This window comes from Melospiza melodia, chromosome 1 (assembly GCF_035770615.1).
Source record: "Melospiza melodia melodia isolate bMelMel2 chromosome 1, bMelMel2.pri, whole genome shotgun sequence".
Taxonomy (NCBI): domain Eukaryota; kingdom Metazoa; phylum Chordata; class Aves; order Passeriformes; family Passerellidae; genus Melospiza; species Melospiza melodia.
In genome coordinates, this window is record NC_086194.1 from 1688955 (window position 1) to 1704687 (window position 15733).

General features: G+C 44.8%; 1 protein-coding gene across 3 annotated transcripts in view; it reads left to right on the top strand.

Moving 5' to 3' along the window:
• The first annotated feature begins 901 nt into the window (after nt 1-901).
• ALS2CL (ALS2 C-terminal like) overlaps nt 902-15733 on the top strand; it is a 48688-nt gene continuing 33856 nt past the window's right edge. Inside the window, exons 1-6 of one of the 3 annotated variants that reach the window (XM_063168412.1) lie at nt 902-1045; nt 10961-11078; nt 11982-12174; nt 13055-13120; nt 14231-14396; nt 15313-15441. In XM_063168412.1, coding sequence (XP_063024482.1) covers nt 10964-11078; nt 11982-12174; nt 13055-13120; nt 14231-14396; nt 15313-15441 — 669 coding nt within the window. In that variant the 5' untranslated portion in view covers nt 902-1045; nt 10961-10963. Of the gene's footprint in view, nt 1046-6156; nt 8509-10960; nt 11079-11981; nt 12175-13054; nt 13121-14230; nt 14397-15312; nt 15442-15733 lie in introns of those variants that run through there. The other 2 variants (XM_063168340.1, XM_063168282.1) reach the window with 2 other exon arrangements.

Genomic DNA, 15733 nt, shown 5'->3' on the forward strand with positions numbered 1-15733 from the left:
CATTCCAGGTGCTGCAATATCAACTCTGGGAATTCTGGGTTAGGAATTCCAATTCGTTCCTTTTATTCCAAGAGGTTTTATTTTCGATTTTCTCATATTTTTATTTCATTTATTTATATTAATTTTATTTGCTTAAAACGATTTTTCTTAGATTTTTAATTTTTTAAAATTATGTTCTACTTTTTCTTTTTAATTACTCAATGTTTATTTCACTTTTCTTCTATTTTTATTTTAATTGAGCTTAAACTTCATTTTTTGATTTGTAATTTGAAAAATTTCATATGTATTTAATATTTTTTATTTAATTTTTCTTTTTTAATTCAATTTTTATTTTGTTTTATCTATTCTTATTTAGTTTTTATTACATTTTCCGCTGTTTTTATTTTAATTTATTTTATATTAAACTTTATTTTAAGATTTTTAGTCCTTTAATTTTTTTTATTTTATTTCTTGTTGATTTGATTCTTGTTTTATTTTTTATTAAACCTAATTTTATTTCCTTTCTATTCTATTGCATTGTTGTTTTTCTTTCTACGTAATTATTGTTTCATTTATTTATTCTTATTCGGATTTTAAATTTCTGTTTTACTTTTAATTCTATTTTAATTGATTAGATTCTATTTTTTATTTCAACAGTGAGGCAAAACAAAAATTAATTTCATTATTTTAATTAGATTTTAATTTTTATTTTAATTTTATTTATTTTATTAAATTTCGCTGTATTTTCATTTTAAATTTTATTTTTATGTATTTTATTATTTAATTTTATCAAATCCGGGAAAATGCAGGAGTCTCGGGAATTGGGGAAATCTTCGGGAATTCGGCGCCGTTTCCCTTTAAATCCTGGCCAGCCCTTCCCGGCTCGGGTTGCAGCCGATGGAATTTTCCAGGGCGAGGTTTCCATGGAGACCGGGAATGTTGTGCTGCACCTTGGGACAGAAGAATTCCAAGAATTTCGCGTCCTTCCCGTTGGAATCGGGGCTGGAAAGGAGCCGCATCCACGAATTTCCCCTTCCCATGAATCCGGATCCCGGCTGATCCCGAGGTAAAAGGGAATTTACCTCTGGAATTGTTCCCGTGGGATTTTGTGGGGATCAAGGGGTTCCAGCTCGGGAATTCTGGGATTTGGGAATGGCTGTGCCGATGTTCTGGGGCGTTAGGAGAGGATCCGAAGGTGCAAGGGAGGATGGGGAGCTGGGAATTTGGGGAAATGATGATCCCTGGGAATTGTGCCTCGTTTCCTACAAATATTCCCAAATCTTGGACACAGATGGAACATTGGGAATGGGATAAATATTCCCAAATTCTGGATATGGATGGAACATTGGGAATGGGATAAATATTCCCAAATTCTTAACAGGGATGGAACATCAGGAATGGGATAAATATTCCCCAAATTCTTAACAGGGATGGAACGTTGGGAGTGGGATAAATATTCCCAAATCCCTGACAGGGATGGAACGTCAGGAATGGGATAAATATTCCCAAATTCTTAACAGGGATGGAACGTCAGGAATGGGATAAATATTCCCAAATCCCTGAGATGGATGGAACATCAGGAATGGGATAAATATTCCCAGATTCTTAACAGGGATGGAATGTTGGGAATGGGATAAATATTCCCAAATCCCTGAGATGGATGGAACATTGGGAATAGGACAAATATTCCCAAATTCTGGACACAGATGGAACATTGGGAATGGGATAAATATTCCCAAATTCTTAACAGGGATGGAACATCAGGAATGGGATAAATATTCCCAAATCCCTGACAGGGATGGAATGTTGGCAATGGGACAAATATTCCCAAATCCCTGAGATGGATGGAACGTCAGGAATGGGATAAATATTCCCAAATCCCTGAGATGGATGGAACATTGGGAATAGGACAAATATTCCCAAATTCTGGACACAGATGGAACATTGGGAATGGGATAAATATTCCCAAATCCCTGACAGGGATGGAACATCAGGAATGGGATAAATATTCCCAAATCCCTGAGATGGATGGAACTTCAGGAATAGGATAAATATTCCCAAATCCCTGCTGGCTCCTATGGAATGTTGGGAATGTGATAGAATGGTGGGATAAATATTCCCAAAATTCCTGAGTTGGATGGAACATTGGGAATGGACTAAATATTCCCAAATCCCTGCAGGTTCCGATAGAATGTTGGGAATGGGATGTTACAGTGGGATAAATATTCCCAAAATCCCTAAATTGGAAGGAATGTGGGGAACGGGATATAATGGGGGATAAATATTCCCAAATCCCTGCAGTTTTAATGGAATGTTGGGAATGGGATGGAACAGTGAGATAAATATTCCCAGAATCCTGAATTTGGATGGAACATCAGGAATGCAAAATAACAGTGGGATAAATATTCCCAACATCCCTAAATTGGAAGAAATGTGGGGAATTGGATAAATATTCCCAAATCCCTGCAGTTTTAATGGAATGTTGGGAATGGGATAGAACAGGGGGTAAATATTCTCCAAATCCCGAAATTGGATGGAACATCAGGAATGGGATATGATGGGGGGGGATAAATATTCCTAAATTCTTGCCAATCCTGATGGAATGTTGGGAATGGGATATAACGGTGGGATAAATATTCCCCAAATCCCTAAGTTGGATGGAACATCAGGAATGGGATATAACAGTGGGATAAATATTCCCAAATCCCTGCAATTCCTGATGGAATATCAGCAATGAGACACAATGGTGGGATAAATATTCCCAAATTCCCTGAGCTGGATGGAATATCAGAATGGGAGATAAAGGTGGGATAAATATTCCCAAAATCCCTAAATTGGAAGAAATGTGGGAAATGGGATAAATATTCCCAAATCCCTGCAGTTTTAATGGAATGTTGGGAATGGGATAGAACAGGGGGTAAATATTCCCGAAATCCCTAAATTGGATGGAACATCAGGAATGGGATATGATGGGGGGATAAGTATTCCTAAATTCCTGCCAATCCTGATGGAATGTTGGGAATGGGATATAACGGTGGGATAAATATTCCCCAAATCCCTAAGTTGGAAGGAATGTTGGGAATGGGATAGTACAGTGGGATAAATATTCCCAAAACCCTTGAATTGGATGGGAAGTCGGGAATGGGATATAACAGTGGGATAAATATTCCCAAATCCCTGCAATTCCTGATGGAATATCAGCAATGAGACACAATGGGGGGATAAATATTCCCAAATTCCCTGAGCTGGATGGAATATCAGAATGGGAGATAAAGGTGGGATAAATATTCCCAAATCCCTTCTGGTCCCGATGGAATGTCGGGAACAGGACACAACGGGGACATTCCCTGGCTTGAGGGGACCTGGTGTCTCTGACAGAGCCCAAGGAATGTTTGGGTGATGATCCCAGAAAAGTTTTGGGGTGTCCTGGGCAGGAGCAGGAGCGGGATGGTCCCAGATCCCTTTTTTGTGGCTCGTTATGGACGTCTCTCCCATTTGGGGGTGGGGACAGGTCCGGGTTGTCCCCATGGAGCTGGGAAATGCTGATGGAATGGTTTCCCCCCCTGGATACAGGGATGGGAAAGGTTGGATAGGGATGGGATGGTCACCCCCCCCAAGGCCACCAACTCGTGTGGCCACAGAAAAAAACTCCCGGAATGTTTGGGATGGAAGGCACCTCTGCAGGTTCTCCAGAGCAACCAATTCCGAGACTTCGTCTCTCCTGTCTCTCCTCCATATCCAAAGGTTGGAGCTGGGTGGGACAGGTTGGATAGGGATGGGAAAGGTTGGAGATGGATGGAAAGAGTTGGGAAAGGTTCTGAAAGGTTGGAGATGGATGGAAAGGTTGGATGTGGATGGGAAAGGTTGGGAAAGGTTCTGAAAGGTTGGAGATGGATGGAATGGTTGGAGATGGATGGAAAGAGTTGGGAAAGGTTCTGAATGGTTGGAGATGGATGGAATGGTTGGAGATGGATGGAAAGAGTTGGGAAAGGTTCTGAATGGTTGGAGATGGATGGAATGGTTGGAGATGGATGGAAAGAGTTGGGAAAGGTTCTGAATGGTTGGAGATGGATGGAAAGGTTGGATGTGGATGGGAAAGGTTGGGAAAGGTTTGGAAAGGTTGGAGGAAGATGGGAAAGTGGGAGATGGATGGGAAGGTTTGGAAGGGTTGGATATGGGTGGAAAGGTTGGATAGGGATGGGATGGTCACCCCAAGGCCACCAACCCGTGTGGCCACAGAAAAAAAACTCCCGGAATGTTTGGCATGGAAGGCACCTCTGCAGGTTCTCCAGAGCAACCAATCCCGAGACTTCGTCTCTCCTGTCTCTCCTCCATATCTAAAGGTTGGAGCTGGGTGGGACAGGTTGGAGATGGATGGGAAAGGTTGGATGGGGATGGGAAAGGTTGGGAAAGGTTTGGAAAGGTTGGAGGAAGATGGGAAAAGTGGGAGATGGATGGGAAGGTTTGGAAGGGTTGGATATGGGTGGAAAGGTTGGATAGGGATAGAAAGGCCCCTCCAAGGCCACCAACCCGTGTGGCCACAGGAAAAAAGTCCTGGAATGTTTGGGATGGGAGGGACCTCCAAATGTTCTCCAGAGCAACCATTTCCAAGACTTCATCTCTCCTGGCTCCTCCATATCCAAAGGTTGGAGGTGGATGGGAAAGGTTGGAGATGGATGGGAAGGTTGGGAAAGGTTCTGGATGATTGGAGGTGAATGGGAAGAGTTGGATAGGGATGGGAAGAATTGGGAAAGGTTCTGAAGGGCTGGAGATGGATGGGAAGGTTCGATAGGGTTGGAGATGGATGGGAAGGGTTGGAGATGGATGGGAAGGGTTGGATAGGGTTGGAGATGGATGGGAAGGTTGGATAGGGTTGGAGATGGATGGGAAGGGTTGGAGATGATGGATGGGAAGGTTGGATGTGGATGGAAAGGTCGGATGTGGATGGAAAGGTCATTCTGAGGCCACCAGCTCCCGAGGCCACAGGAAAAACCATCCTGGTGGTGATGGAACTCAAGGAATGTTTGGACAACGCCCTTGGAAAAGCTGGAACGGGACAAATCCAACCTGGAACCCTCCAGAGGAAGGGACAAACCCTTGATCCCGATCCAAGGGCTGAGAATTCCTTGGAATAAAATATTCCTGGGACCTGACGGTCGAGCCAGACCGGTTCTGGAACTCCTGGAGAACCTCCTGGAGAAATTCCAGCGGCAGCCGGGTGGGGGAACTGCCCCGGGGATTCCCATGGAATTCCGGCCTCTCCTGGCCCATCCCATCCCATCCCATCCCATCCCATCCCATCCCATCCCATCCCATCCCATCCCATCCCATCCCATCCCATCCCATCCCATTTCCCCTAAATCCTCCTGCTCATCCCAACGGGGTTTTCCTAAAAGGGAATTTTCTGGAATTAACCCTGGAATTCCATCCTGGTTTCCAACAGCTCTTCAAAGCAAATTCCCACTTTCAGATCCTGGGTTTTTTCCCGTGGTTTTCCAATTCCTAAAAAACCTCAAACCGAACCTCAAAGTTCCTAAAACCTTTTAAGGAGACCCCGGACACCTCAGCCACCTTTAACTCCTTTCCTTCCTCCTAAAACAATCCTAAATCCAACTCCAAAATTCCCAAATCCATTCCTCAGGAGATCCCAGGTGCCTCGGCCTCATCCTTTAGGGAAAGGTTTGCGTTGTTGTGGTGAAAAAAGTGGGATTGGGTTTTGGGGTCGCAGCTCCACATCCCCCGTTTTCCAGGAACACGAAAATCCCGGAATGCTGGACTTGCAAAGCAAAAATTTGGGAATTCTGGGGTAGGATTTAGGATTTTTTTAGGAGGAAGGGAAATGATTCCTGGGATTGAGGTATCTGGGGTGTCCTTAAAAGGTTTTGGGAATTTTGGGGTTGGATTTGGGATTTTTAGGAGGAAGGGAAAGAGTTAAAAGTGGCTGAGGTGCAGCGGAGAACTCTGGGAGCTCCCGAGAGAAGGATTTGTGGGTTTGGGGCTGGATTTAGGGTTTTTAGGAGGAGGGGAAAGAGTTAAAGATGGCTGAGGTGTCTGAGATATCCTGAGAGAAGAATTTGGGAATTTTGGAGTCGGATTTAGGATTTTTAGGAGGAAGGGAAAGAGTTAAGGGTGGCTGAGCTGGAGCACAGAACTCTGGGAGCTCCTCAGAGAAGGATTTGTGGCTTTGGGGTTGGATTTAGGGTTTTTAGGAGGAGCGGAAAAAGTTCCTGGGGCTGAGGTGCCTGGGATCTCCCGAGGAATGGATTTGGGTATTTTGGGGTTGGATTTGGGATTTTTTAGGAGGAAGGGAAGGAGTTCCTGGGGCTGAGGTGTCTGGGGTCTCCTTAAAAGGTTTTAGGAACTTTGGGGTCGGGTTTAGGGTTTTTAGGAGGAAGGGAAATGGTTAAAGGTGGCTGAGGTGCACAGAGAACTTTGGGATCCCCTGAGGGATGGATTTGGGAATTGTGGAGTCGGATGTAGGATTTTTAGGGAAACGGAAAGAGTTAAAGGTGGCTGAGGTGTCTGGGGCCTCCTTAAAAAGTTTTAGGAATTTTGGAGTCGGATTTAGGATTTTTAGGAGGATGAGAAATGGTTAAAGGTGGCTGAGCTGCACAGAGAACTCTGGGACCTCCTGAGGGATGGATTTGGGAATTTTTGGGGTCGGGTTTAGGGTTTTTAGGAGGAGCGGAAAAGTTCCTGGGGCTGAGGTGCCTGGGACCTCCTGAGGAATGGATTTGGGTATTTTGGGGTTGGATTTGGGATTTTTTAGGAGGAAGGGAAAGAGTTAAATGTGACTGAGGTGCACTGGGATCTCCTTAAAAGGTTTTAGGAACTTTGGGGTTGGGTTTAGGGTTTTTAGGAGGAGGAGAAATGGTTAAAGGTGGCTGAGCTGGAGCCGGGAACTCCGGGATCTCCTGAGAGAAGGATTCGGGAGTTTGGGGTTGTTTTTAGGAACGAGTTCCTGGGGCTGAGGTGTTTGGGATCTCCTTAAAAGGTTTTAGGAATTTTAAGGTTGCGTTTGGGATTTTTTAGGAGGAAGGGAAATGGTTAAAGGTGGCTGAGGCGCACAGAGAACTTTGGGACCTCCTGACGGATGGATTTGGGAATTGTGGAGTCGGATTTGGGATTTTTAGGAGGAGGGGAAATGGTTAAAGGTGCCTGAGGTGTCTGGGATGTCCGGACCGATGGATTTGGGAATTTTTGGGTTGGATTTAGGATTTTTAGGAGAAAGGGAAAGAGTTAAAGGTGGAGGCTCAGCAGAGAACTCTGGGAGCTCCTGAGAGCAGGATTTGAGCTTGGGGCTGGTTTTAGGGTTTTTTTAGGAGGCGGGGAAATGTTCCCTGGGGCTGAAGTGTCTGGGATCTCCTGAAAAGGTTTTAGGAATTTTGGGGCGGGGTTTAGGGCTTTAGGGAGGAGGGGAAATGGTTAAAAGTGCCTGAGGTGTCTGGGATCTCCGGGCCGATGGATTTGGGAATTTTAGCGTTGGATTTAGGATTTTTTTAGGAGGACGGAAAATAATTTCTGGTGCGGGAAAAAACTCCGGGACCCGCTGAGAAAAGGATTTGGGAATTTTGGGGTCGGGTTTAGAGTTTTTAGGCGGAGGGGAAAGAGTTAAAGGTGTCTGAGGTGTCTGGGATGGATTTGGGATTTTTAGGGCTGGATTTAGGAATTTTTAGGAGGAAGGGAAGGAGTTAAAAGTGGCTGAGGTGTCTGGGATCTCCTGTCCGATGGATTTGGGAATTTCAGGATTGGATTTAGGAGGAGGGGAAAGAGTTAAAGGTGGCTGAGCTGCACAGAGAACCCCTGACCGATGGGTTCGGGAATTTTGGGGTCGGATTTAGGATTTTTTTTTAGGAGGAAGGGAAAGAGTTAAAGGTTGAGGCGCAGCAGAGAACTCTGGGAGCTCCTGCCCGAGGGATTCGGGAAGTTTGGGGTTGGTTTTGGGGTTTTCATGCGGAAGGGAAGCGGCTCGCGGCGCGTGTGAATGGCAGGAAAATTCTCCTTTTCCAAGGAATTCCTGGATTCCCCAGCAAATGGGAGCGAGCCTGGAAAGAGAAGGAAAAAAAAAAACAAACAAACAAATTTTTTTTTTTGGGAGAAGCATTGTGGGAACAGAGAGAGGCTGAGAAACGAAACTTGCCCCAAAACCCCTCCTGACCTTTTTTTTCCTTTCACTTCTCGAATTTTCAACTTCCCGAAAGTTCAACTTCCCCCAAATCCGCGTCGACAAAATCCGGGATGACAAAATCCGGCCTGACAAAATCCGGGACTATTTAAATAAATAAATAAATAAATAAAATAATAAAAGTTGGGGGGAAGAGGAGGAGCAGGAACTTTGGGGAGCCAAGATTTGGGATTTTGTAATCCCCGGCTCCCGTGGGTGTTCGGGATTTGGGGCTCTGCCTCCAAATGTGGGAGGGAAAGATGGGAGGGAAAAATTCCAGCCTGGGGAACAGCGAGAATTCCCGGATTTCTGCGCCTCCCGGAGATTTTCCCAGCCGGGAATTTTCCTGCGCCGCCTCATTCCAGGTGGGTCCCTCCAAAACCCAGCGAACTTTGGGGTTTCCTGCTTGCTTTTGGGATCGGTTTCTTTTAATCCGGATGAAATTTGCGAGTGTTTTCCCCATGTAGAAGCGGGATCAAATTCCAAATCCCGGCGCGGATTTTCCCACAAAACCCCGCTTTTCCCTAGGGAATTTCAGCTCTTCTTAAGGAATTTCACTCCTGGCGAAAATAAAACCCCGATTTAAACCCGGTCCTTGCTCCCACCGCGGCTTTTCCAGGCGGGATTTCCAATCCTGCTCCTGCAGGGAGGGATTTTCCAGCCTCGCCTGCAATTCCAGGGCGGATGGAACAAAGCCGGAGAAGCCGCGGCCGTGCCAAGAGATGGAGAATTAAAGCCGGGCTGATAAGCTCGGTTTAACAGGTTTCTGTCCGGGAGGAGGTGATCCCATAAAAACCCTTCAGGAGTTTCGGAATTCCATGGAAAGTCGGCATTCAAGGCTCGGTTTTGGGTGGGAAGCGGCGCTTTGGAGGCTTTTTAAAAATAATAAAGAATGAAAGGCAGAGGAGGGGCTGGGTTTAAACTTGGGTTTGTTTTGGGGCTGGGTTTAGTCTGTGGTTTAAACTTTGGTTTCGTTTGGGGCTGGGTTTAAGCTGTGGTTGCATTTGGGGCTGGGTTTAAACTTTCGTTTAAATTGGGGCCGGGTTTAAACTTTGCTTTAAACTTGGGGTTCCTTTGAGGCTGGGTTTAAACTTTGGTTTCATTTGGGGCTGGGCTTAGTCTGTGGTTTAAACTTTGTTTCATTTGGGGCTGGGTTTAAACTTGGCTTTATTTTGGGGCTGGGTTTAAACTTTGGTTTAAACTTGGGGTTTATTTTGGGGCTGGGTTTAAACCGTGGTTTATTTCGGGGCTGAGTTTAAAGCGTGGTTTAGTTTGGGGCTGGGTTTAAACCGTGGTTTAGTTTGGGGCTGGGTTTAAACTGGTTTCATTAGGGACTGGGTTTAAATTGGGTTTAAACTTTGGTTTAGTTCGGGGCATGTTTTAAGCTTGGGTATAATTTGGAGCTGGGTTTAAATCGTGTTTGTGTGGGCCTGGCCTAAAGCTGAGGCTGTTCAGGTAAAACCCCTTTGGAACGTGCAGCTGCTCCCTGGAACGGCTTCAATCCCAAAGAGCAGGAAAATGGGAATTTTTGGGAATGTGGGTGGGATTATCCCCCAAAAAAACCAGCCCAGAGTGCTTTTGGAGGCCAAAAAATCCGGGAATTCCGGAAAAATTTGGGAATAACAGGGAGGAACAGGGACTAAAGTTGGGAATTTGGAGATTCCTGATTCCAGAGCTGGGTTTTTTTTTGGGAATAGGAGCAAAATAAACCTTGGGAAGCGTCCTGGGTTTAGGTTTGGTTGCTAAAATCAGCTCTGGTTAATCCCAGCCTAGCTGAGGCACAGGCCTGACCTGTTTGGGAATGTTGACATTCCAAAGGGGTTGGAAAAGCCTCATGCAAAGCACCCGGAATTCCCTTGGGAAAGGCTTTGGACAGGAAAGCTCCCGGGGGGAATTTCTCTGGGAATTGGGGGAAATTCCTCCAGGAATTGTAGGAAATCTTCCTGGGAATTGGGGGAAATTTCTGCAGAAATTGGGAAAATTTTCTGTGGGAATTGTGGGAATTTCCTCTGGGAATTGGGGGAATTTTCTTTGGGAAAAGGAAAATAATCCTGCTGGATTCCATTAATTCCTGAAGGAATTAATTCCAGGTTTTTCTGAACATTTTGTGGCCCTGAGATCATTGGGAATTTGGGAAAAGAGGGGTGGGAATGGGAATGAGATGGTTGGGAAGAGATTTCTCCTTCATCCCGTGGATTTCTGGGATTTTCCCCTCTGGAATTCATCAGGATTACCACAAGGAATTAATTCCAGGCTTTCCAGCCTTGAGATCTTGGGGAATTTGGGAATGAGTGAGGTTGGAAGAGATTTCTCCTTCATCCCTTGATTTCCAGGATTTTCTCCTGGGAAAACCCCTCTGGAATTCATTAGGATTAACACAAGGAATTCCAGGCTTTTCCTGATTATTGGGAATTTCAAAAAACAAGGCTGGGAATGTGCGGGACAGGAGTGAGGGTGGTGGGAAACGATTTCACTTTCATCCTTGGGATTTCCAGGATTTCTGTTGGAAAAGCCCCTCTGGAATGGGAAAATTCCCATCAGGATTAACACAAGGAATTAATTCCAGGCTTTTCCAGCACTGAGGTCATTGGGAATTTGGGAAAATTTGGGAAAATTCAGGAAAACTGGGCTGGGTTGTCTCTGATTGAGCTGTTTGGTTTCTGTTTCTCTTCCAACTTTTCTCGAGGATTTTTGGGATTGACCCCACCCAAGAATGGGGCCAAGGGCAGGGAAGCTTTGCTGGAAATCCAAGGAAAAACCTTGGAGATGGAATCTGACGGATTTCCAGGGATTTGATTCATTCCCGCTGTTTTCCAGGCCATGTCCACAGCTGGAATTTCGGGAATTTTGGAATTGTTGCTCCAGCTGGAGGAAAACTTCTCCTCCTGCCTGGCCCGGATCGACGCCCTCATCATCAAACCTCTGCTCCAGGCAGGTAAATTCCGGAATTTTCTGGGAATTTTTCTATGGAATTCCCACCTGGAATCGATCTGGGAAGGGATTTCCAGCTGGAATTCCTGCTGGGAAGAGGAAATGTTTTGTGGGAATGTTTTCCTTAAAATCGGGAATGGGGAACAAGACCAGGGTGGTTTTTGGGATCAATCCGTGTTTTCATCGGGATCAGCGTTCCTGATCCAGGGAAATTCCAAATCCAGGGAAATTCCTGGCCCTGATTTTCCTGCGTGGGGCTTTTCCAGGAATTCTTTTGGGGATGACTCCAAGGAAAGTGGGAATTTTTCCCACCCTTGGGAAAAGCGTCCAGAGAGTTTGGGATAGAGTTTGTCCCATTCCAGCAAAAACAGCTCTGTGGCTTCCAAAAATTCCTGGAATTTCCCCCTTTTCCCCAATTCTTCCCATCTTTCCCCCTCTCTATTTTCCCAACTTATTTATGTCCTTCCAGTCAAAGCAGCTTCAAAAATTCCTGGAATTTCCCTTTTTCCCCCCATTCTTCCCATTTTTTCCCCTTCTGTATTCCCAAATTATTTATTTCCTCCAGGAAAAATGGCTGCATGGACTCTGAAAATTCCTGGAATTTCCCCAATTTTTTCCATTTTTCCCATTTTTTTTCCTTTTCCCCAAATTATTCAATTTATTCCAGCAAAACGGCTCCTTGGCCTCTGAAAATTCCTGGAGTTTCCCCCTTTTTTCTTTTCATTCTTCCCGTATTTTCTTTTCTCTGCATTCCCAAGTTATTCAATTCATTCCTTCCAACCAAAACAGCTCTGGTAAAAAAATCTTGAAATTTCCCATTTCTCAGAATTTCTCAACCACAAAACTCCACAAAATCCCTTTGGAATTCCACTTTTCCCACAGGATTTTCCCAATTTTTCCCTCCTAGAGCCGCAGGATCCGAAGGAAAAGGAGAATTTCCAGCTTTTCGTGCTCCTCAACGATCGCTTCCAAAGCCTCTGGAATTTCACGGAGGAGAATTCCCGGATCCTGAGGGGGAAATCTCAGTTGGAAAATTCCGGTTGTATCCAGGATTTTTACATCCTGTGGAAAGGAGAAGTTTTCCTCAGCCTCTACATCCAGTGAGTGTCGGAATATTTGGGAAAACAGGATTGGGTTGATCCCGTTGGGAATATCGGGAAAGATTGGGATGGGAGCTCACAGAGGGAAAATATCCTTGGAAAATGGGTTGGGTGGGATTTTTCCAGGATTTTGTGAAATGTTAAGGAGAGCTGAAATTCCATAAAAATCTTCAATTCCGCGTTTTTGCTTCTCCATGGAAGCGGCCAAAGCATTCCCAGTTTGGGCTTTCCCAGTTTGGGCTTTCCCAGTTTGGGCTTTCCCAGGTGGATGAGGTTTTGGATGATCCAAAAGAATTTTCATGAGATTTTTTTCCTGGGTTTTTTTTTTGGAATTAAACCCAGGTTTAACGTGGGATTTGCTGGGAAAATGTGAAATTTACTGGGAGAAAATGTGGGATTTACTGAGAATTTTAGGTACAGAAAATGCAGATCTAGGAAGAAAATTTTGGGAAATATGAGATGGAAAAAGAAAACTTTGAGTTGTACTTGGAAAAATAAAACTCGGAGCCAGAGTGTGACAACTCCATTATTTCCATCCCAGAATTCCCAAATTTTTCCAATTCTGTTGGGAATTCTGTGCTGAATGAACAGCTCGGATCAGAAAATTCCTTCATGGAATTTTATTCTGTAAAATCTGATGGAAACAAATCCCAGGATTATCAGCACTTTTGCCTCATCCAAGTCTCCCAGAAAATCCTGGAATTAAGATTGGGAAAGAATTCCAAGATCTGATCCAACCTTTGATCCCAATCCATCCAACATCTGGGCCTGCATTTGTCCAGAGGTGCTTTTATGGGATTAGGGGAACTTCCCAAAAAGCTGGAATCCATAAATTCATCCCGAATTTCCTTCTCAAACTCCTCCTTGGAATTTTTTCCAGGTATTTCGTCACCTTCGCCAACTTTGTCGTGGTCCAGGGCTTCGAGCAGGCCGCCAGGAGCAAGAGGTCAGCGGGTGGAAAATCCTTGGGAATTTTGGGAATCCTTGGGATGTGGGGACACCAGAGAATTCCAGAATTCCAGAATGGTTTGGAAAATTCCCCCAAAAAATCCTCTCATCCTGTTCTGGGCCAACTCCCACTGTGGTTGCTCCAAGCCCTTTCTAACCTTGGACAATTCCAGAATTGGATTTTCCTCTTCCCTTCTGGAGCTGGAAACTTGGGATTTGGGGATTTAGGGAAAAGATGGAATTGGAGAGAGGAATTTGGCTGGGAATTCCCACTTATCCCAGATTTTTATGGAAGCAGGGAATGGAAACATGGATTTCTAAGGAGCACATTCCCAATTTTTCCTTGGCTCCCGTTATCCCAGGTTGCTCCAAGCTTTGTCCAGTTCCAAGATTGGATTTTCCTTTTCCAACCACCCCCAGCTCCTTCTGGAGTTGGAAACTTGGGATTTGGGGATTTAGGGAAAAGATGGAACTGGAATTCCCAGCCAAATTCCTTTCTCCAATTTATCCCAGATTTTTAGGAAGCAGGGAATGAAAACATGGATTTCTAAGGAGCACATTCCTAATTTTTCCAATTTTTCCATGGCTCCCACTATCCCAGATTGCTCCAAACCCTGCCCAATTCCAGGACTGAATTTTCCTGTTCCCAACTACCCCCAGCTCCTTGTGGAGTTGGAAACTTGGAATATGGGGATTTAGGAATGGGGTGGGACTCTGGCTGGGAATTCCCACCAATCCCAGATTTTTATGAAAGAAGGGAATGAAAACTTGGATTTCTAAAGAGTACATTCCCAATTTTTCCATGGCTCCTGTTATCCATGGATGGATTCCCTCTTTCTCAGTTCCCTCTTTCCAACCACCCCCAGCCCCTTCCAGAGTTGGAAATTTAGGATTTGAGGATTTAGGGAAGGGGTGGGAATCTGGCTGGGGATTCCCACCAATCCCAGATTTTTATGGAAGCAACAACTGCAAACACAAATTTTTCACGAGCGCATTCCCGGATTTTTCACGCCTTTCTCCATCCTCACCGCGCAGAAAGTTTGGAAAACAGAAGAGCAGGAATTCTGGGATAATTAACGACCCTTTCTCATCATTCCCAATTTTCCAGCGACGCCTGGAGGCTGCACAAGGCGGTGCTGAAGGAATTCCTGCGGGATTTCACCTCGGAGAGCTCCCTGGGCCTGGCCCTGCACTTGGCGCTCCACAAACCCTTCCAGGAGCACATCCAGAGCTACCTGCAGCTCCTCTCGCAGCTCCAGGAGCAGCTCCAGGAGGTGGGAATTCCCTGGAATGTTCAGGGGATCTTCTTGATGGGTTTTGTGGGAAGAAACATTCCCTAAAATCCAACCTGGAACTCCTTTCCTAAATATTCCCGAGATTCTAACCTGGAACTTGTTTGGCCCAGGATGGACACATTGCTGAATATTCCCAAAAATCCAACCTGGAATTTTTTTTTCCTAAATATTCCCTAAAATCCAGCCTGGACCTGTTTTGATCCAGAATGGACATGTTGCTAAACATTTCCCAAAAATCCAACCTGGAACTCCTTTCCTAAATATTCCCTAAAATCCAGCTTGGAATTCCCTTCCTGAATGTTCCCAAAAATCCAACCTGGATCTTTTTTGATCTGGGATGGATGTGTTGCTGAATATTCCCCAAAATCTAATCTGGAGCTCCTTTCCTAAATATTCCCTAAAATCCAGCCGGGACCTTTTTTGATCCATGGTGGACATGTTGCTGAATATTCCCAAAAATCCAACCTGGGCCTTTTTTGATCCAGAATGGACATGTTGCTAAATATTGCCAAAAATCCAATCTGGAAATCCTTTCCTAAATATTCCCCAAAATCCAACCTGGAACGCCTTTCCTAAATATTCCCAAAAATCCAGCCTGGACCTTTTTTGATCCAGAACGGACGTGTTGCTAAATATTCCCTAAAATCCAACCTGGACATTGATAAATATTCCCAAAAATCCAACCTGGACCTTCTTTGCTAAATATTCCTTAAAATCCAGCCTGGACCTCCCTCATTCCAGGCGGGACACGATGCTGAACATTCCCAAATGTTCTCCCTGGCCATTGTTAAATATAAATATTTCAATTGAATGTTTAAATGGATCAATATTCCCTAAAATCTTGCCTGGACCTCCGTTGACCCACATTTCCTGGAGTTTTGCTGTCCTTTCCCAGGGCTCGGAGCGGGACGTGGTGGCCACTGTGGCGCAGGAATTTGGGAAGCTGGAATCCTTCATCAGCCAGGTCCTGGATGAAGCCGTCTTCACCAAGGAGCTCTGGAAATCCCTGGGCTACAAATTCACCGTGAGTCCCAAGGGAATGGAACAGGGATTGGGAATTTGGTGTGGATGGGGAATTTGATAAGGATGAGGAATTTGATAGGGATGGGGAATTTGATATGGATGAGGAATTTGATATAGATGGGGAATTTGATAAGGATGAGGAATATGGTATGGACTGGGAGTTTGATAAGGATCAGGAATTTGATATGGATGAGAAATTTGAAGTGGACTCAGAATTTGTTAAGGATAAGGAATGAGATATGTATGGGGAATGTGGTATGGATCAGGAATTGGAAATGAATGGGGAATTTGAC